The sequence below is a fragment of the Lepisma saccharinum genome, chromosome 30 (genome assembly GCF_977018435.1).
Source record: "Lepisma saccharinum chromosome 30, izLepSacc3.1, whole genome shotgun sequence".
NCBI lineage: Eukaryota > Metazoa > Arthropoda > Insecta > Zygentoma > Lepismatidae > Lepisma > Lepisma saccharinum.
Window position 1 is genome coordinate 44083429 of NC_139258.1, and position 23284 is coordinate 44106712.

The 23284-nt window shown below is 37.5% G+C and overlaps 1 protein-coding gene across 1 annotated transcript; it reads right to left on the minus strand.

Moving 5' to 3' along the window:
* Nucleotides 1-7802: 7802 nt before the first annotated feature.
* LOC145981948 (uncharacterized) lies at nucleotides 7803-22694 on the minus strand. Its single transcript, XM_083115444.1, has 4 exons — nucleotides 22521-22694; nucleotides 12130-12223; nucleotides 9407-9494; nucleotides 7803-8177 (listed from the first exon to the last, which is right to left on the minus strand). The coding sequence occupies exons 1-4, from the start codon at nucleotides 22579-22581 to the stop codon at nucleotides 7803-7805; spliced, it is 618 nt and encodes a 205-aa protein (XP_082971570.1). The 5' UTR covers nucleotides 22582-22694.
* Between the last annotated feature and the right edge of the window lie 590 nt (nucleotides 22695-23284).

The following is a 23284-nucleotide window of genomic DNA, read 5'->3' on the forward strand; positions in this document are numbered from 1 at the left end:
TGAATAGATAATGTTTTATCTTGTAAGTAGTTGCCTATTTCCCAGCTATATTAACAGTTTACTGGAACATTCTTATTTATTGAAAACAGAAGTGGGCAATTTCTGTGTACATGAAAAAGTTGGTTAACTGGCAGTAATCCAGATACGTAACATGGGAAAAGACACCTCTATTGAGTAACATATTACTTGTCACAAATAACATACCGAGCTCTGGCAGTTGTCTTTGAAAATCAGCAGTGCACAATTTGCACAACTGTTTGTGGCCTCAACATGTACGGAGTCAACTGTTTTATATTCCTAGGTTAAGTGACTCAAGATTGATGGAGGGATATATTGAAGGTGGGGAAGTAGATTTGAACAAAGAGCTAGCTCTGTTCTTAAATAAAATGCTGCTTCAAAAATTGTATCAATTTTTGCCATTTGTGGTAAACAGTTCCCACTTTCAGCTGCAGTTAGAAGTGTCTCTTGTCAGAATTTTTAACCCTTCGTTGTTCATGCCTGAACTCTAGTTGCGGATATGGGGTTTTAATGTCACCTTATTACCGAACATTTTGTCAACACCCTCCATCTCTAGCTGAGTTTCTGACCTTCCTTTTTTACATAATTTATTTTTCAGCATTACTCAGATCTTCAAGCTTGAAAATCTGGTCTGCCGCTCCTTGCCTTTTTTCTTTGTTTATGTGCTTTTGACTTCTATTAAACTGTGGTACTTTTGCAATAACTGAACAGTTGTTACAATAAGATGGATATAAAGGTAAAAGATCAGATAAAACAGCTAATCCTACGAATTTTGAGAAAAATTGACTTGACAGTTGGAATCATGAACACTGAGACCCATCAGTGTAATATGTGTTAGAATGCTGTGAAAAATTATGACGATTTTCAATCACTGGTTATTTTATTTGCAAAAGAAACTTTTTTTTTAATTCTCCCGCCGATGTCGCAGTGGTGACATCATCGATTGTAATCACAAGGTCCCAGTTTCAATACCTGGTGGAGACACATAGTGGTTCTACATCCATTAAACTGTAGGTCTAGTCCCGATTAGCTTTTCTGTGATTAAAATGATCTCAAAAGAAAAACTTTAAAAAACAACTCATTTCATGATCACATTTTTAACATGTGGAATATTATGACCCGGCTATAATTTTTTAAAAAGTTTTTTTTTTTTATTTCTTGGCAATATTCTTCCGAACCAATCTTTGATTCACATATTTCTTTGCTTCCAGCGCGCGAATGTTTTCAACCGTTTGCCGCGGAATGTCCGTCAGGCTTTTTCTCCAGCTGGTGGAATCTGGTGACGTCAGGGTGAGATTCCACCTGCTCCCTTTAAATCCCTTGACGGAAGGGAGGGGAAGGAAACACTGCTTCTCAGGCACGGTGATTCTGTGGCAAGGGCAACCTCCTTCTGGAGAGAGTCCATTGGTTGCACTCTCCACCCCAGAGCCTTTGCCGTTCCCTTGGCTGGCACCCTCTTCTGCTATTCTTCCCCGATGGCCTTTGTATCGTAGGAGCTGTGTTGTTTACGACAGGGAAATTTCTCAGGAAACAGAAATCTGGGTTCACAAATTACGTACTGAAAAGGAAAGTAGGGAAAATACATCTGAAAATGCGCAAGAAACAGGGAAATCTGAACAACATTTGCGAACCAATTCTATGTTAATTCTCATTTTACATTTGCATCTGTCTTCCTGATCTCTGCTATTTCAACAGATATTGTCAAAGAAAACAACTTTAATATTGAAGATGAAGGTAATTAAATAAAAATTTTAACTAGAAATTACACCGACCTCTGTGGCGGAGTGGTTACCACAGCTCCAGGGTTCGAATACCGGCCTGGGCATGGGTGTTCCCTTCATCAATTTCATATCTTCACTTGTAGTGATTAGCCAAAAGTGGAAGGAAAGCGACGTCAAATAACAATTTAATCAATCGATTAATGAAGTAATTAAACTATTTATATGCTTACTTTTTTCATATTTGTATTTTAAAATGCGTGATTACTTTCTTAGTAGCCTTCAAAACAAGTGAGAGTACTTCTTTCACAGAAATGAATAATTTTTAAAAGGGAAAGCTATCAGAAATAAATTATATATATATATATATATACGTACACATATATTAGGTAATTTAAGTTGCTTTTCCCCCTCTTTAGATTAATAATGATAAAATATGTTTGAATGTAAAATATATAAACAAAAAACGCAATGATTCCAACTTATAACACATCGCGCATCGCAGGGAATATAAAGCTGGGAAAGGGAATTTTTCAGCATACATAGGGAATTTAATTCTGTGTCAAGCAAGAATGAACCACAATAGAAGATTGTCGCAGGGAATTGAATGCGTGTTTTAGCGATTCGAGAATTTAATATTTGTTTAGCTGTTAGTGGTTTAGTATTCGTGCTAGTGCTGCGTTTAATGAAGTTAAAGGCAATGGATATATAATACAATATTTGCATCTGAAAATATTTGGAACGGGATCTTTTCCGGAGAAATTGGAAATAGTTAATGTAGTTAGGCCAGTAGCATCTCTTGTACCACAGGTCTTGAACTTAAACTTCCGTGTATAAAAACAAAAATTAAGACTGCACGAGCAACTGGGTACTTGGGTAACTTGAATTTTACACTTCAATTAATATTGAGGGTATTTATTTCACTACCGCATTCCTTTCATATTCTTTGTTACAGGTTTCTTTCTTATAGATTTATTATATTTTCTTGTTTTATTATTTGAAATTCTAAACATAGATTAACTGCAAGTGCAATCACAACAATTATTCGACAGTGGTCGCAACAATAAGGTAAAATTTTGAACACAATAAAATAAATCATTCATAAATCCTGTATGGATGTTGAGGTAAATTTGCAGGGAGACTTCAGGAGTGGGTGGATGAATCAAGTGTCTGAGATTACCCACTAGTTAAAACCAGCATACGCCACTGCTATTAATTATAAATTATTAAATGTATTAATTATAAATTCATTAAATGAAGTTTATTTTGAAAAAAGTGAAGTTCTTATTTTGGGCAGGCATATCAGAAAAATTACTGTTCAGTGAATCAATCTGTATCATGGTAGTGTGTGATGATAGATTATATTTAATACTTGAAAGAGTCTGCCTACGCTAAAGCTATCCATCTTGATCAACTATATTAAGACAGATGATAGCATAGTCTTATTTTTATTGAGACAACTGCAATAAGTGTTCTACTTACATCTAAATAATAATGCAAACACTTAGAACATCCTTATTAAGTCAACTTTATGCACAGTAAAGCTAATTAGGACTGGATCTACAGATCCAAAGCTCTGTTCCTCCACCAGGTATTGAATCCAGGACCCCTAGATTACAAAGCGACAACACTATTGTCATGAAAGCTGCATTGCAATATTGTTTTCCATACTTGAAAACCTTGTTCTGCATGAATTGTCTTGCCATTGAAAATACAACACCGGTAGTAATGACCAGCATGTTGTGAAGTGACAAATTTATACTAATTTAATATTTCATCTAGTTATGCATGAACTCCAAAATATGGAATCCACTAACAACCAGGTTTGCACACTTTAGTAGCACACCGGCAAAGGTCCAAAATGACTGGTGTCTTTGGGAGTCCCAAATAGGACTTTTTTTACTCCATATTTTATGTATCTTAATGCATTATCTTCATAATTATTTTGTCTAAAACATTACATTTTATGTTCTTTCCCTACAAACATGTTTTATGTGCTAAAACTAAAGTTATGCATTTTAAACAAAAAAAATCTGTTTACCTACAAATAACTTGTCTTGGCAACTTTTTGTATATAATTTAAATAATTTTGTGTAAGAAATTTACCAAATACAGTGTCAGCTCTTTTCATATTTTCATGCACAAAATATTGTTTCTAAAAACAAGGATCTCCACATGTACAGAACAAATCAGTGCACATAAACACTAAAAGCCTTGCAGGTATTTCAAAACAAATCATCCCATTGTAATTGCAATATAATCTTCAAGAGGTGTTGCCAATTGCAGCCAGCCTATTTCACTTATAGTTTCTGCTGTTCGTAACTATTTTTATAATGCCATATTTTACAACTAAAATAATTTTACGTAGCACATTAGCCATTGCTTCTTGTTACCAATTTGGTTTTGCCTTCTGTGTGTGTGTATGTACTCAATGAAGTAGTGGTAAAAATACTACACGAGTGAGTTGTAATTTAAATTTACAAATAAGTGTCTTTTATAGTAGAGAAGGTCCTCCTGCATGGCCATGCAGTCTGGTATGGTATGGGTTTGAGTCCACCCGGGTTCAATCTCCGGGATTTCAGCCTGTGATAGTCACGCTAAGTGAAAATTTGCAAGTTGTGCACATAGGAAATTACATATAATGCTGAGTATCGTGAAACCAACTTCTCTATTTAAAACCCTCCATTCTATTCACAGCAACACAAACGGTATTAAAGACAAAAAGAGTGCTTCTGCATTTCTATGGAAAAAATAGCCCCATGTGCCATTCAATTCTGGGTAAAATACCTTCATTATAGGCTGCATATGGATAATGGAGCCACAAACTGGTAGCATGGAAGAAAACACTCTTAGGACAATATTAGTCTTTCCAGTTCATTTTGCATTAATGTGAAAACAAAAAAAAATATGCCACCTTGTGCCCTCACTGCAAATTTCACAAATGTATTACACAGGGTGGAACAAAAGCCGCAATACATAGGAAAAATAAATATGATAAACAATGTGTTCATGTAATCTGCTCGACGTGGTTATCATTAGTTTGCAATAAGTTTCTCCCACTCTTGATGAACATGCTTTAGAAAAGAACACGTTTAAAAATAAATAAATATGGAAACTCAAAAACAAAATTTTATTTTCCTACATATTGCAACTTTTGGTCCACCCTGTACTATATACTTCTATACATAAATATCCGAATTTTGAAGTCCTGAAACTCAAATCAAGACGTTGCAGTGTCTCACATATTCTTGTCTACTGTTAGAAACTTGCAGCTCACTGCAAGTCATGGTAGATGTCTGAAATTAAAACCTCTCATACAAACATCCAACGATATTTGTTTGTCGGAAGAAACATTTCTTGTTTTTTGTGCTTGCAACTGAGTGTGTTGTATTTCCTTACTTTGAAATTGAAAAGAGAAAATATATTAACAATTATTTACAAATACAACGTTTTGTTACGAATCCTGAAGTTGAAGTACTTTTCTATACCCCAAAGGGAGAACATTTGACCATTTTATTAAAAACTCACCAGCCAAATCAGTATACCCAAATCAAGTTCACATGTGACTTTGTAAGGAATGACCCTAATATTTTCTAAAATTTACCAACTGGTCAATTCCACGAACTTAAGAGGTGTCTAATATTTGGCTGCATTGTGTACTTTTCTCAGTCTTAGGTAGCCTTATGTTTGGTTATAATTCATCGTACACAAACTATTAGCTTCATTGTTTTCAGTTACTTTATGTAGCACTCATTCAATCTTCCAAGTTTAATCACAAATATTCGTATTGACAACAAAATATCAAAAGAACAATGGCAACAACACAAATATAATGTGAATCAGCTCAGCAACAAGATTTATTGCAAATAATAAACATCCAATGTGTTTAGTTAGCATGTTATATGAAGAATATTTCAACCACATCGAGGAGCCTTCAACATAAGTGTTATATATATATTTTACTATATTCCACTATGGAAACCCCCTATGATTAACATCAATGGGATGCTCTGAACAGAAACCCTTGAGGCACGGTGGATTGATTTAAATCAGGTGATATTTGAAAAAAATAATCACTGATTTAAATCACTATAAATAAATAATCTATAGAATAATGTACATAAGGATTTTGCAGGTAATAAGAATCACTTTCGGTGAAAGTACATTCATCTCGTAATCATTTAAGTGATTACAAAATATATGTACTGGTGGGAGGAAGTTCATACAAAAGGAAATTTAAACTGAATACACTTAAATTTATCTTGGTTTAAAATTCAATAATTTTCATAGGCAAAAATAACATTTAGTGTACAAGAAAAGCTCTATGTAAAATACTAATCATGTTAAACTGTAAATACTGTCATTAAGTTGTAAATAAACATGGCATCTGATGTTTTTCAAAGTACCTTTAAAAAATTGCCAAAATTCAGATACAAAGACTTAAAATATCTCATCTTACAATTATACAGTACATCCAGAATGTTTCGTTTTCACTGGAAGGAAAGTTACTAAAATTATGTATTCAAGTTTCATTAACACCGTCAATGAACATTTCCATATTAGGTTCATAAATACAGTATCAGAAACACAAAAATGTATACTAAGTAATAAAGACCAGTTTTGGCATGTACTTACTTTGAACTCAAGCCTTCACCAAATCATGTGGCTTCCTCAGGAGATAAGACAAGTACAGTACAGATTTAAGACACAGGAAGGTAAGTTAAAGATTAAAAAGAAGAAAGATAACTTATGTTTTTCTTTTCAACCTTTAAGAAGGAGTTGAAAAAACGAATTCAGGTACCAGCTTTTTCGTATAAGAAAGCCATGTATGCAACTAAGATAAAGGTGTCAATTTTGAAATATGATCTTCAAACAATAATTAATTTCTAATTACTACAAGATTGGAATGAAAGTAATTAATTTTTGTGCCCTTCTAAAGAAAGTCGAACTGTAACACCATGAATATATATTACATTGTACTATATGGTCAACTATACAATATCCCTGCAGATTTAATATTCAGCTAGCAACAGTGCAAACATTTATAATTGCTAGAGGCATGCACATTTCATTTTTGACGAAAACAGGAAATCTGAAATAACACACCCTAATGTTAATTTTTCATGTTTCTGAAAGGTGCATTTTCCCACCCTCTTTTGTCACGAAATGAAGTGCAAAATGCAAAATAGACTCTTAAACACGAAATTTACCATTTATGTACCGACACGACACTTTCTGAAGTCTGAGTTATTCAATTCACGGAAAATTGATTAATTCTGCTGTAAATATTTGAGAAGCAAAAATGGACCCCTTTATACAGGAATAAACTAATATTCTGGTAATGATTAAATGTGCTATTAGAAGGGATATGTTTATTTTGTGTAATAGTGCAGTTTTTATATCAAATTTGGGATTATATTCACATTTTTTTAAAACCAAAATGTCATTTTATATGGTGCTTTTTCATGGCTAGCGAAATTTCATTTTATTTACTGCTTTTGAACCCGAAATTGACTGTTTTTGCACTGAAATTTTGCTTTCTTATTTACAAAAAAAATGTGTGTCTAATAATTGCATAAAGGGATTTCGAAAGCACTGAACTGGAAAATTCACCGGGCAGGTGATAATATTCATGCACCATGGCAACCAGGTACCCTGTATTTTTTCACCCCTGATTAAAAGTATTAGTTTATATTGGAGCAAGGCACACATTCAGCAATTTCTTAAACAGCCATAAGCCTTGTTAACTTACCTGACACATCTGAAATGCTGAGAAAATAATAAAGCACCAGCAAAAACAATGTAAAATTGTCTCTCTGCAATGCACCAAACTTATGAAGACGCATGATAATGTGGAAGTAGGAACCGACATTCTCTTGGCTTCAGTGAAGGTTATTTCAACAGTAACATGCTGCATGGAACTATGCAACACAGTGAATTTTCATACAAAACTCAAGCCTTTTCATAACGCGTGGATAGCTATCACACGTATAATTTAAATGCACATGATTTTTCTTTAAAAAAAAAAAACAAAAAAATATGCTATACCTCATATTTTATTTCAAACTATATTTTCATATATGATTCTAACATTGACAACATTTTATTATTTGTTGCCGTCATCTCCTCTCCCTGCCTAGTCAGTTCACTTAGAGTCCTCTCTAAAAGTATTTTTACTTCACTATCTCTGTCAGTTCTTCTTCTTTTGTGTCTTGGTGTTTCGGCAGATAGGCATGGTGTATCCACCGAGCTGGATGGCCCTGGACTGCTGAAGACTACCGGCATGTTACCTGAAGTGGATGGGCTGCTGGACACTAAGACAGGAGGAGAAATGTTGTGCCTCTCCCTCAATGCTGCATCCATGGCCTCATAATAAGGCCACGAAATTGGAGTTTCCTCCCCATTTTCGGTGCCAGTCCCTGTCCTTGGATCCTTTAGTTCCTGTGACAAGAAAGAGAACTCTAATTCCACACAATCCTTGTGTAATATACAGGAGAGGGCATCAAAATGTTTTGATCATGCAAGGTATCAAAATTATATTTGAGAGGAGTGAAGTTTATTCTCGATGAGCCAAGAATGCATAGTTATTTACATCTCCACAGCCATATAAATTTTATTTTAGAGGGTTCAGGTTTGATCCCCAGCCAAAATCCAGGAGATTTCTTTACAGTATTCAAATTCTTTAGATTATAGAGTTCTGGAATACTAATGCCCTGAATATTGGCTGTTATCTGCTTATAGTTTTGCTAGCAAGAATACAAAATCTACTTAATCAAAGCAACTACAATTTCTATGTAAAAAAACATTGTGAAGTGTCAATTATTTTGCTTCAGGTAACAAATTTGTTCGCTCAGCAAATTCATACCAAAAGAAAATAAAGGAGTCCAATAACAATGAGATACTGCATTACAATAATTGCTGGTAAAAGGTGATTACATTTGTAAAAAGAAGATTGAGAGATTTGAGTAAAAAAACAATATTACAAGAGATGTATGCAGCAAAAGTGTACAAATAAAATACTATGATGATACCTGGTGTATAAGTGTGTGTGTGTGTGTTTAGTATATATATATATAAGACTTTTCTTTCAATGTGGTAAGTGTTTATTGCCTCCTACGCCATTTCTGTTTATCCGTCCTTCTGGACTTCTGGAACTCCTTCTCATCCTATTCCTGTATATATATTTATATATATAATGTCATTTAGGCCTTGTGGCCCTCCATCATTTTATATATATATATATATATATATATATATATATATATATATATGTGTGTGTGTGTGTGTGTGTGTGTGTCTAGGACACACACACATACTAGAGGACCTAATTCTGAATTAGGTCTCTAGTATATAACAAAAAACAATAAAACATTTTTAGTTAATCTGATATTTCACGTGTGCAATAATACCAGTAGGTTTTAGTGGAGAACAATTTGTTAATTACATCAAGGGTCTAGAGAGAGAAGATAAGAAGAATGCAATCAGTGGCTGTAGAGAAACTTCACCAACAAGAGAACAGGAAGCCGCAACAAGATAACTAAATATTCATTTTTATTTTGAACGAACCATGCAATGAAAAAAATGCTATGAAATGAACTCCTTATGGTTTTTATGCAGCTCTATGAAGAATAATGGGAAAACGTCACAGCTAATAATTTTACCAAACTTACTTTGTACTTTCTAACCAGGTTCTCCCACTTCCTGCGACATTTTACCTCAGACAGTTCATCCTGAAGCCCCATCAGGTGAATTACTTTTCTGTAAAGGATGGAAATATATGAACATACATGTGAACTATTTCTGATTAATTTATTCTTAGACACAAAAATTAAGATATCACAAGTGCATTGGAACACAACAAGCTAATTCTACAATATTAAATACACATTCGCATATAGAAATCAATGGCGATGGCTTATATGTGTTTGTAAGTTTTTTTTTTATAGAGAAACAGTAAGCATCTATATTCACTGAAACTGGTGTTAACACCAAAATCATCACATCATTACAAAATTTGCAGGGTTCACCAAAGCATTTATGTTAACCAATGCTGTTATATATATATGGTAGATTATCAGGCCTGGGCATGTGTGTTTGCAACGGTCCAATCATCAATCTCACCATATTATCACTCATCCTCATATAATATTACATAATGAAACCAGATATACTAAGTAGCATTATTATTGGCACACTAATCCCTTCAAAATATGCCACCTATATTACACTCCAGAAAACTGTAAAAATCCACTGGTTCTAAACATGGTGCAGCTAATGAAATTTCTAATAAAATATCCGACTGTTGCCGCCGAATGTCAAACTGCATCAGACATTGCATGACAGTTATTAAGACATTTAAAAGGCTACAATATGCCACATACCTGAACACTTGTTCAAAGTATATTACAGAAAAATGCTCTCACTACTAATATAGAAGTAATATTTTTTATAGGTGACTATTCTCAAAGTTTAATGATTTTTTGCAAGTTTTATAGGAGTATTACGAAATGTTTTGGAATAACGATTCTCTAAGTATTATTCACCAGAGAAACTATGCTTTGAAAAGTAGTTTACGTGATAATCCACACTTTAAATTGAGCAAATGTTCTTAATTTAGAAATGTATCATGCATGGAAACTTATTTGAGGCTCAAAGGCAGTTTCATGCTTGAGACCAGATTATGTGATCAGCTGTTGAAAGCATTTAGGGATGTTATTATAGTGCAAAGAGCCCTAAACCTGGTACACCTACAACAAAAGCATTAACTCCTCCACGCCTCACATGTGGCAGCAGCTAGCAGTATAAACATTAAAAAAATGGCCGATTGCAAACAAAAAATCATATAGGAGTTTGCGGAATGCAAAACAGTTTTCCAGAAAACACAGCAAGTAATCATTAAGCTTCCAAAGTATGGGATAATAGACAAACAGAAATCATACCACGTCCAAAATACCTCTGTACCATGATTAGTTAGGGATTAAAGAATCAGAACTGGGACCATTTTGCTTATTAATCTCAACATAATAAGTAATTTACTTATGTGTATTGGAAGTAAAAATATTGCAATATCAAACAATCTCAACATTATTGTAGAGAACATGTGAAGGAAATAGTGCAGTCTGATGTACAATAAATGATACTTCATACCAGGGATAGATAAAACAAACTAATTCAGGCACCAGCCACTTTTCTTTTTGGTAAATATGGTCCAAGAAAGCCATGAACCCAACTAAGATAAAGCCACACTTTTTCAAATATAATCTCAAAACATTAAATGTATTAATTAAAACAGGATTAGATTAAAATTAATTAATTCTTACAGCAGAATGACATTCCTAAAGAAGCCTCAACTGTTAACAGCATGATAATCGTCACCACAGATTTTAAAATTCGACTAGCAACAGTGGAAAATTTATGACACGTTTATTATTCTGATTTAATGATACACATGACACAGAAAACACAAACATTAAAAAACACATAATGTATGTTATTTTTTTTTAAAAAAAAGGTAATTGAAAATGACACAGGTGACATGGAAACTGGGAAACCAGTATTTTTCTATCCAGCTTCTTACAACATATTTAATCCGCTTCTTTTCCTCTGGTCAAAGCAGAGTGTCCACCAGCACTTTAACCCTAGAAAGCTAATGTGTCCTGTGCCAAACGTATAGGCTAACCATTCGTCTGCTGAACTACTGATTTCTGCAGAATTAAAATGCAGCCGAATTTTGCAAAAACTATTTTATTTACTACAAAAGTTAGTATTTACTTCTGAAATACATGAATAGATTTGTCAGGAATGGAAAATTATATATATATAATATAATATATATAAGACTTGTGTGCACTCAAAGCAACACTGACTGGTGTTCAACGCACATGGCTTGAGCCATGGCAGCAGAAGCAGCTGGTCATCCTCCTCTTACGAGAGTGTCACATTGCACCAATTTTCCTTATTTGTTGCTGAGCAAAGGGGTTTATCCAGGATTTTCCCAGGGGGGGGGGTTGGAAACTTGGGGGATAAGTTGGACGGTTTTCAAATGTTCGCCCTAATTAAATTTGTTCATAGCTGTTTCCAGAGATTAACCCTCCCTCACTCGGTGAGATTGCATTGCATGGGTGCGTGTGCCCTTGCCCGTCTGAAGTAGTAGTAGTAATAAGTGCATGTATCTGCAGATATAATATGATAAATCACTGGCTGAGCATCTGCATTAGTTTCTTGCATTTCCACGTCCAGGATGATAGCAAAATCTTAGGTAGTTGCTGTGGAAGTTTTGATATACGTAGACACTAATGTTTCGTCTGCCAGACAACGCATCAGCTTTCTAGGGTTAAACAAATATAAAAGATAGTTACACTTAAAGGCTGAATATAAACAAATATATAATTACCTCCATCCCATCTTTGCAGCATTACGTTTGCCAGTGAAAATATTTGAATTTTCAACTCTCAACTGAATGAACTGCAGAGTTCTCACCTCAGTCCCTGAAAAAAAAAAAAAAAAATGCAAGTATGCTTAGTAAATTACTTGAGATAATATTTATAAGTAACTCTGCTAAAAAAAAAAAAAAGTTGAGCTACCTGTGTATGGTCCTGAACCACAGTTAATAATTCTTTCAAACTAATTTGAGTGAGAGGATAATGGGCTCGTTCTTCAAACTTATATAATTTTTGGGTAATGGTTCAGATTGTTTTAGGATTTTTTTAAAATGCTCCTAGCAGAAAGATTAATTATCGAAAAAATTTGAAAATCATTGTCACACGAAATTTGAACCTTCTTTAAAATAACGAGTACTGATTGGATTTCTAATAAAAGGTTGGTAACAGTTAGATATAGTGAAAACACATTTCTTCAAATTTACAGGAGAAAAGATGGGAAAGTACTTATGGAATTGAGTTCCTGTGGACTTTTGAAAGCTGAAAATAGTGTTTTTTTAATTCGTGCAACCATTACAGTCTACTTCGTGAATCAAATGTTCCATGCGTTCGATTATGTAACCCCCTGTCAGTGTAGCAACCACACGGTAGTTTAGTTTTACAAGATGACGTGTGAGCTGTATTTTTTTTCAATTTAATTTTATATGTTTGCCTAACCTAACCTTCCGTGAATGGTTTGTGGATCAATTTTAGCCTAAAAACAATCATTTTTCGGTTAATAAGTGTTAGTGTAGTAACCACGCGGTAGTTTTACAAGATACGTGCGAGCGTTGTTTTTTTTTCCAATTCAATTTTCTGTTTGCCTAACCTAACTTTTCGTGAATGGTTTGTGGATCAATTTTCACTTAAAACCCTTTGTGAATAGTTTGTGCGGCATTTATCGGTTCATTAAGTTTGGAAACACTGCATATCAGCTGACAATAGATGTGAGTCAAGATTTGCCCGCCAATTAGCAATGACCAATAAATACTTGTAATGTTAAAAATTACGCTTTTTTCAGTGAAAAAAAACCAACATAATCCCACGTTGAAAAATGTTCTATGCATATAAGGTAAGTACAAATGTAAGTAATTCGGAACTAAACGAGATAAATGTGTTTTCACTATATCTAACTGGTACCAAAAAGTTATTTATGTTGAAAAAAACAACTTTAAAATCACCTTATGCAAACATGTATGCTTCCCATGGACAAGGTATTCTCCATTGACAAGCCTCAGTAAGTATCGTGGACTAGTGGGAATGAATGTTGAAGTAAATCGGAACCTTAGCAGAATGCATGTAGGGACTTTATCTTAGTGCTAAAAGTACCAAACCTGACCTGCCTAACCTAACCTAACGACGAAAGCATATATTGAAAAAATCTTAAGTAGGCTAATTGCTGAAACTCTGCAATATGTGTTAACAGACTTAAATCTAAATCGAACCATGTAAAAATTACATTTGTAGCATAATAAAATCGCAATAAAACAAAATGAACTTGGGCCAATTTTTGGCCATGATCATTTTCACCAGTGGTGAGAATAGCACATAGAGCCATTTTCACCAGGATCTGAGAACAGCATATGTGGCTATTTTTACCAACAAAAGTAAAAATCTGATTCACACCATAACATTCTATTTTATCTTCATTGGCAGTGTTGCTAAACTTACTGTTAAGAAGATAATTTAAATTAAGAATGGGTGTGACTACTACTTTCACCAGGCAGTGAGAATAGCAGAAAGTGCTGAAGACCAGAAATTACATGATCAGGTGTTGGGAAATAATTATAATGCTAATAGCCCCACACCTGACGTGTCTAACCTAACAATCACATTTACCCCTTCATACTTGTCATGATGTAACATATTAGCAGCACCAGTCCATCTGTACAAACCAACAACTAAAGAATACACGTATCCACACTTCACAGATGGCACATAGCAGGCCAGGCAAGGTTGTAGATCATACACATGCGCAGTTAAAATCTGGTGGAAATAGGCTAGCTCAAAAGCTACCTGGTGAAGATAGTCACTACGATATTTTTTTGTTCGTTGGGAAAAATGGAATAATTACACAAGTTAACCGACTTTGTTACAGCATATCCCTTTAAAGAAAAAATATATATATTGATGAAGGAATTGGGAGCATAAAAGTCGAAACATTAATTTGCCTCAAACATCGCTCAGAAGCTCGCAAGTTGAACGCTCATTCACCCCACATTCCACCGGATGCAGAGCCGAGCAACTAGAATTTTCCACTCGGCTCTGCACAGTCAGCAAGGCAACGGCCCTCACCGGCGGTGAGTGCACCTCCACTGTAAATTTCCATCTGCATCCAGGGATACCCCAGGTGCACAGTGGAGGTGCAAAGTCCAACAACCTATGACTCAAATCCAATGTATAAAACCACTGGAGACAGTAAATCGATCTCTCACTTCGCTCCAATATCACCACCAAACTGATCGACGAGAAGAGGACGACGGCCTGCTGAGAGATCGCGACAGTACGAGGCGGCAACAAGCGAGAAGTCCATAGCAGTCCGGATTAAGCCAACCGAAGAATCTGCAAGAATAAAACAAGTCGCCGAATTGCCTGCCGTCTCTTATCGTCATCTTCGATCTCTCCAGCGGACACCTGTCACCGTCGCCGACGCCAGAAGCCGAGGGCCAGACCAACAGCAAGGGGTGAGTAGCGTTCAACAACACAGGCTCCCAACAATCCTTCATCAGCCTCCTTAAGGGTAGAGGTGGTTAGCCAAGTCAAACTTAAGACCTACTGTATTTATCTGAGCTACGTCCCGGCGTGACTCGATCCCGTACCTTACCCGACGTCACGCTACATGGTGGAGATAGCTGGCTCCACTCCGTGGATTTCCATAAAATTTTAATTTTTTTTTACATCACTCAAAACCCCATAATCTAAAATCCCCACCGCGCACAGCAGCAACCCTAGAAATTCTTCTTTTTCGATAATACACTTAGTATTATAAACTCCCCACTCGTAAATTTTCTCTTCCGCTCACTATCTTTCATTCCTTGTGAATAAGTGCATAAAAAAAAATTCCCCCTCCCTAAATTCGCATGAACGAATCCCAAATTATTCTTCACGAAGAGCTAGACCGTTCTCTTGACCAGATTCTCTCCTTAGCCTCCGCTATTAATTCGCCCGCTCCTTCCCCCCGAATAACCAGATCCAAGGCTCAACATCTCGATTATCCACAGTTTCTAGGTGGTCTAGAAACTCCCAAACGAAAAAAGAAACACCCAGAACCCCAAACCAGTACACCTAGAACTAACACCCCTACCACCATCAATCCATCCCCGTCAAGAATGTCCGTAAATATACCCCATGGCTTATACCCCGCCCCCTTCACAGGAAAAAACCCTCAAGAAGTTGAGCAGTTTTTTGAAAAGTTCGATAGTATTGCGGGCGCTTTGGCGTGGGAGGAAAATAAAAAACGCGAAATGTTGCCATTGTTCCTCGCAGACATAGCGCTCACATTTTTGAACGATCTCAAGAAGCAGCCAAACTTCAACACCCTCACTTTTCCACAAATCAAAAAAGAATTAATTTCATTATTTAAAGGCAGTCACTTAGTCAGCATGCCCATCCAAATTTTATTAGAGACAAAGCAGGAAATTAACCAGCCCATTCATGATTATGTAATTCGCAAGAAAAATCTCGTCCTTCAATTCTTCCCGCAAGCGACGAACCCTCAAATCCTTTCTTATGTTGTGTCGGGACTTCGATCTAAACACATCGCTGCGATAGGAGACAAAGAGTTCACCGACACAAGTTCTCTTATTGCACATCTGCAGAATCAAGAAAGGCAAGACATGCTGATTCAAGCTAGACGCAATGAGGAACAAAGTGAAGCGATGAAACTGATAGATGCCGCCAAGTACATGCATTCCATTTACGCAACAGCCTCCACTCAGTTTCCCAGCTGTACGCAACCTCAGGTCAGCAACACCCATCCTTTCCCCACACCTCAGCCTGCTTCGTCATTTGTGACGTATTCCCCCCCTACCCCCCTCCCGCAGATCTCTCAAGCTCCATACAACTTTCTTCCGCAGCAACCTTATCAAGCACCAGCAGCTCTTCCGACCAACTCCTGGCAGGTCCAAACCACGCCCACAGTCCCTCCTTCCCTCCCCTCAAGTCAAACTCCAAACACGCAGTCTGCTAGTTCTCCCAGCGCGGCCGTTTCCCAGTCTTGCAACGCAATTCTGCCATCTGGCGGTTCAACAGCGAACCAACTAGATTCAGTCACGAACCAATTGCAAACCTTAACATTAGAAAATAAAGTTGAAGCGTTGTGTCACACTGTCCAGAACCTGGCAGATCAAATACAATCAAATAACAGTAATCAATTTCAGACCCGGCCGACTTTTTACGGCCAGGGGAATGGCAATCGCAGAGGTTCTACTCGCGGCATGCGACGTAATTTCAGATCTCGAGGTGGAAATAATAATTCAGACGGGGGGCGACAAAATTCACAGTTTTCGCAATGCCAGATTTGTTTCCGTTCAAATCACTCTACCAGGGACTGTTTTTATAATCCAAACAATGAAAACAAGGGCGATTTAAACTGAAAAACCGTGTGAATCGATGGGACGGATCCACACGCAAGACAAAATTTGACACAGTTCCTATCCTTGAAAAAACAACCTATTCTTCATTCAAGCTCATGTAAATAATAACCCCCTAGAAATTATGATTGACAACGCAAGCCAGATTAGTATTTGTCCTCAGCATTTAATTCCACCTAATGCAAAGAAAATTCAAATGCACAGCATTATTAAAGGCGTCACTGGTAACAGACTTCCTATCTCAGAAATTGTAATACTCCCCCTTCACATAGGAAGATATAGGTACTCCCACCCTTTTAGAGTTGTGCAATCCAAAGAATTACCTCCTCTCCTTGGCAATGACTTCTTGAAGACACAAAATTGTGACATTTCACTTAGTACTAACCTGTTAACTCTTAGACGCTTAGGCCATATTCCGAACTATAACCTTCCCACAAAATCACACACCTACACCATCCCTGATGTAATTTTTTCTAAACTACACCCTACTAGCAACCAACACAGTTTAGTAACACTCCCAGAAAATGTAACCCTAAAACCTAGAACCCGAACATATGTTCCAGTTTCCATCACTCCCCCCCTCCCCCACAATATCCTACTCACACCCTCTCAGGAAACACTCCTTACATACAATATCCTCATACCCCATGCTCTCCTTAACACTTCTTCCCCTCTGTTACTAATTCATAACCCCTCAGAGAAACCAGTCACACTCAAATCCAACACCCCACTTGGCCCAGCAACCCCCTGTGACATAATAGTAGACATGACAGATGCATCCAACACTGACATGACTACCACTACATACGCATGCACAGAAGACAATACAGACAACACAAGACTGAAGGAAAGTCAGCAAAAATTTGACCCATCTTGCATCAGTATTAACCCTGACTTATCAGAGGCAGACAAACAGAAAATCATACAGTTAGTATTTGATTATGCTGATGTTTTAGCTTGGAAAGGCGATAAACTCACCACAACCCCAATTTATGAGTACGACATTGACATTGGCGACAATCAACCTCCCTATATGAGACAATACCCCATTCCTTTGAATCTTAGAGAACAAATGAAAATTGAGCTTAACAAGCTCTTACAAGATGGCATCATTCGCAGGTCAGAAGGTAGTCCATTCCGACACCCAGTTCTCTTAGTGCGCAAGCGAGACAATTCGTTCCGCGTGGTGTCTGACCTTCGGGCACTGAATAAAATTATTCAGCCCTCTTCTCTCCCAACACCTAACATTGACAACATTTTAGCAGACATGGCAGGCAAGAAATATTACACAACCCTTGACCTTAAATCGGCATTTTTTCAGGTAAAATTAACAGAAAGGTCAAAGAAAATGACCTCATTTGCAATTAGTAATTGTGGAAATTACGAGTATGAAGTACTGCCAATGGGATTGAAGACAAGTAGTCAGGTCATGAACAATGTAATGTCTATGGCTCTATCTGGCATAGATAGTTCCGAGATATCTGCATATACGGATGACATAATTTGCTACACAAACTCAGTTGACGCAATGCTACAAGTTTTACATAAAGTCTTTGCTAAATTACGTGCAGCCAATTTGAAACTAGGGCCAAATAAATGTAAATTTTGCTTTGAGGAAATTCCAGTCTTAGGCCATCTTGTGTCGCAAAAGGGATTTAAAATTTCTGATCACATCCTGCGTGCAATCAAAGAATTCCCTCCACCTAAATCTAAGAAGAATTTGAAATCCTTCCTAGGCATATGCAATTTCATCAGACGCTATGTACAAGGGTTTGCGGAACCCGCAGAATGTTTGTTCAAATTACTCAAAAAGAAAGTAAACTTTCATTGGCATGAAGAGCATCAGAAAAGCTTTGAGGCATTAAAAGACAAAATTATTTCCGCACCCATTCTTAGACCTTATGACCCAAAGCAGACTTCATGCGTATACATCGACGCGTCATACCAGGGTATGGGTGGTTGTCTTATGCAGAAGGATGCTGATGGAATACTGCATCCGATAGCCTTCTGCAGCAGACACCTTACAGACACTGAGAAAAAAGCAGACGTCTTTTCTCTTGAAATTGCAGCTGCCTTTTATGTCCTAAAATCATTCAAATTCTTCTTAATCAACACACCTTTTATAGTTTTCACAGATAACCATGCATTGTCTTACCTTAGAACAACAAAACAGTTGTCCGGGGTACTTGCTCGAAGATCACTCTTCTTCCAAGAGTTCGACTTCCAAATCCACCATATCCCATCATCACAGAATGGTATTGCTGATGCATTATCAAGGAATCCTGTAGACCCATGCCCACAATGTAAGTACACATCTTGGTATGAACAACTCACCCTATTTTTTGCTATTTGGACAACACCCTAGATTAATTGCAGATGCTGTTCTCCCTACTAATCCCAACACCACTATCCACTCTAATGAACAGAGAATAGAACAACTCCAAGCCGCTCGAGAACTAGCACACAAACATTTAGCAAAGCGATTTGAGCAGCAAAAACAATGTGCCGACAAAAAGACACAACAAACAACCTACTCCCCTGGACAATTAGTGTATATTTTGGACACTACCCCTCATCCCCACGTACCCAAGGCATTTTCCTCCTCCTACAAATTTCACGGGAAAATAATTTCACAAAACGACGCCAATTCCTATTTGGTGGAATACACCGATGGTCGTGGCAAACTGAAAACCGATGCTATCACGATTCACCGTTTGAAACCAAGGCACCTTGACTCGGACGAGTCTGTCACTTAAATATTAAATTTTTCCATTTTTCACCGTTGCACAGTCCATTCACACCTTATAAATAATCTTTTCGCACCCACATGTCAATATAATACTTGTATTTTCGCAATTTTTGTTTTCGCAACGTGATTTTTTCACCAAGCCGCACACAAGAACGAGCACATGTAAAAACGGAAGTTCCGCCATTTTGATTCACGTAGTACCCTCTTCTTCCTGTTCCCTCCCTCCTAAACACTGTACACATAAAAGAGTCGGGAATTAACTTTAAAAGCAAGTTCGAAGACTAAAATAAACTTTTAATATTCCACAAAGTAATAATAATAAAGAAGTAGAAAGTAAAAACGGCCAATCAGGAACGTAGTCTCTCAACTGACTACTGGTTGAGTACGTGAATTTTCCACTCGCTAGCGACAACGCGATTTTTTCTGTCTGCAGCAAGCAGATTGTACAAAAAAAAAAAAAAACTCGCACAAGTATATGCGCATGCGCGACCTACCCGTAGACGAATCTCGCACAGCTGACGATTTAGTAATCGCCTCGGCTCGAGCAAATACATCGCGGAGCGCAAAACATAAACAAATGGTAATAAAATACAAACAAATAAAAATGCAGAAGTTTATATTATAAACTATTCAGTCTCGAGAATCTCTTGCATTACAATTTGTTAATCCTTCTCTTTTATAATTTTTCATTAGTGATCTTTTACCTTTTTATTTGAGTAGCTTACTCGGAAAACAATTTTTTTTCCATCACAAATCTCATGCTTAATACATGATATTTTTTTATGCAAACTCCGTTTTAAAATTGTATCTTTGTCCCTTTCAGGGTTCACTACCGACAATGGCAGTAATGTTACTACTTTCCTTTTTTTCCCTCATTTTTTCGGTCACCACGGCGACTGAACATGTGAAAATCATCTCGGGAATTTATCTGAAAGAACTACCAGGAGACCTCCTATTGCAGCACACACCATGCAGCCAGCCAACCAGCCTACATCTTATTGCAGACATCATGCAGTCTTCATGCGGCTCATCATGCAGCCAGCCAGCCAGCAGGCATCCTATTGCAGCCAGCCAGACATCATGCAGCCAGCCAGCCAGGAGCCTTCCCATTGCAGCAGACATCATACAGCCAGCCAGCCAGCACATATTATATTGCAGACATCATGATGCAGACATCATGCAGCCAGCCAGCCGGGAGCCTTCCTATTGCAGCAGACATCATGATGCAGACATCATGCAGCCAGCCAGCCAGGAGCCTTCCTATTGCAGCAGACATCATGCAGCCGGCCAGCCAGCAGATGGCTTATTGCAGCACACCATGCAGACATCATGCAGCCAGCCAGACACCATGCCGCCATCCTGCACCAAGCACATAAACATGTAGCCAGCAGACCACAGGCAGCCTGCAGCTCAGCATACCACCAGTAGTCAGCATTCCAGCTGAACATGCAGCCAGACCCGTGCAGTACCAGCTATACCGACAGCTCCAACTTTTTTTTTTATTTTATTTTTACACATTATTATATACAGGGTTTTTATTTTTCTTTACTCAATGTACCTTCAATTATTATTTCAAATATACTCTCCATAACCATCTCTACTCTGCTTCGTAACCACTCACAGTGGATACATCTTGGCCAGGGGAATGATGAAGGAATTGGGAGCATAAAAGTCGAAACATTAATTTGCCTCAAACATCGCTCAGAAGCTCGCAAGTTGAACGCTCATTCACCCCACATTCCACCGGATGCAGAGCCGAGCAACTAGAATTTTCCACTCGGCTCTGCACAGTCAGCAAGGCAACGGCCCTCGCCGGCGGTGAGTGCACCTCCACTGTAAATTTCCATCTGCATCCAGGGATACCCCAGGTGCACAGTGGAGGTGCAAAGTCCAACAACCTATGACTCAAATCCAATGTATAAAACCGCTGGAGACAGTAAATCGATCTCTCACTTCGCTCCAATATCACCACCAAACTGATCGACGAGAAGAGGACGACGGCCTGCTGAGAGATCGCGACAGTACGAGGCGGCAACAAGCGAGAAGTCCATAGCAGTCCGGATTAAGCCAACCGAAGAATCTGCAAGAATAAAACAAGTCGCCGAATTGCCTGCCGTCTCTTATCGTCATCTTCGATCTCTCCAGCGGACACCTGTCACCGTCGCCGACGCCAGAAGCCGAGGGCCAGACCAACAGCAAGGGGTGAGTAGCGTTCAACAACACAGGCTCCCAACAATCCTTCATCAGCCTCCTTAAGGGTAGAGGTGGTTAGCCAAGTCAAACTTAAGACCTACTGTATTTATCTGAGCTACGTCCCGGCGTGACTCGATCCCGTACCTTACCCGACGTCACGCTACAATATATAAAAATGGGGGTGGGGAATATGCATACTCATGGTAACAGTTTGGATTTTTTCTTGTTGTTTTTTTTTCAAATTCTCATAGCAGGAAGATTAATTATCGTAGAACTTTGACAATCATTGTCACAAGAAATTTGAACCTTTCTTAAAGTAATGAGCACTAGATTTCCAAAAAAAGAACTTAAAAATTACTTTACGCAAGCATGCGCGCTTCCCATGGACAATGTATTTTTCGTTCACAAGCGATTGTAAGTATCGTAGACTAGTAGAATGAATGTGTAAATAAATCAGATCCTCAGCAGGCAGAATGCATTTAGGAACTTCATTTTAATGCTGAGACAACCGGCCTGCCTAAACTAACTACGGAAGCATATATTGAACAAAATCTTAAGCAATCACTAAAACTTCGCAGTATGAATTAACAGAAGTGAATCGAAATTGAACCATGTTCAAATTGCATTCGTTGCATGATGAAATCGGAACAAAACAAAAGGAACTTGGGCCTCTCATCATAATTACAAGTAGCTCAACCCCGCTAGATATATATATAAACCTGTATCAACGACAATACACGTGCTTAACCATCACGTAACAAACATTTCAATCACTTGCAAGACAAAAATAATAATTGGACTTCCATGGTAAACAAGAAATACAAATACTTACATTCAAAACACTTCTCCATCTCCAACACTTCTTCATGAACCACAAACATATTTTCCGCCATTTCCCTTTTACTGCCGCTTCGGTACTCGCTGCGCTGGCGCGTTGAGAAAGAAAACAAAAGAAAGGTTAAAGATGGCGTCCCAACATACAATCAAGCGTGCATCTGTTACACCGTTCGCGAGCACACTTCAACTCGCCATCTGCAGCAAATTCGGACAACGAAGGTAGCATGAGTTCCCGGATGGAACGGTGCTCTAGGCAACATCAGCTGCGGATTCGGACGCGGCCTGAAACAGCCCTGTGTGCACTCGAAGACAAGTGTTGCCAACACTTACTTGGCAAATATGAAGAAAAATGTCTTGGCCGCCATGTTGGATCCAAGTACATTGGGGGGGCCAACATACTGCCCACCTTGAAATATATAATTTCAAAAAATAAAATAAAATAAAAATAGAAAAAATAAAAAATTAAATGGTACACTGCAAACAAAAAATATGAAAAACAATTTTACACATATTGTACACTAGAACTATTTGAAATTATTGAATGCAAATGTTCAATTTTTCAATTTTCACAATCATTATTAAATGGCAGAAGACATAGCTTTACAATTGGTCTTTTGTAACTGCCGGTATTGGTTTTCACTCTAGCAGTCCTTACGAGTCCATCAGTACCTGGATGAACCTCACATATTCTTCCAACTTTCCATTGCTGTGGAGGAAGCTAATCATCTCTGATGAGAACCAAATCACCAACTTGAAGAT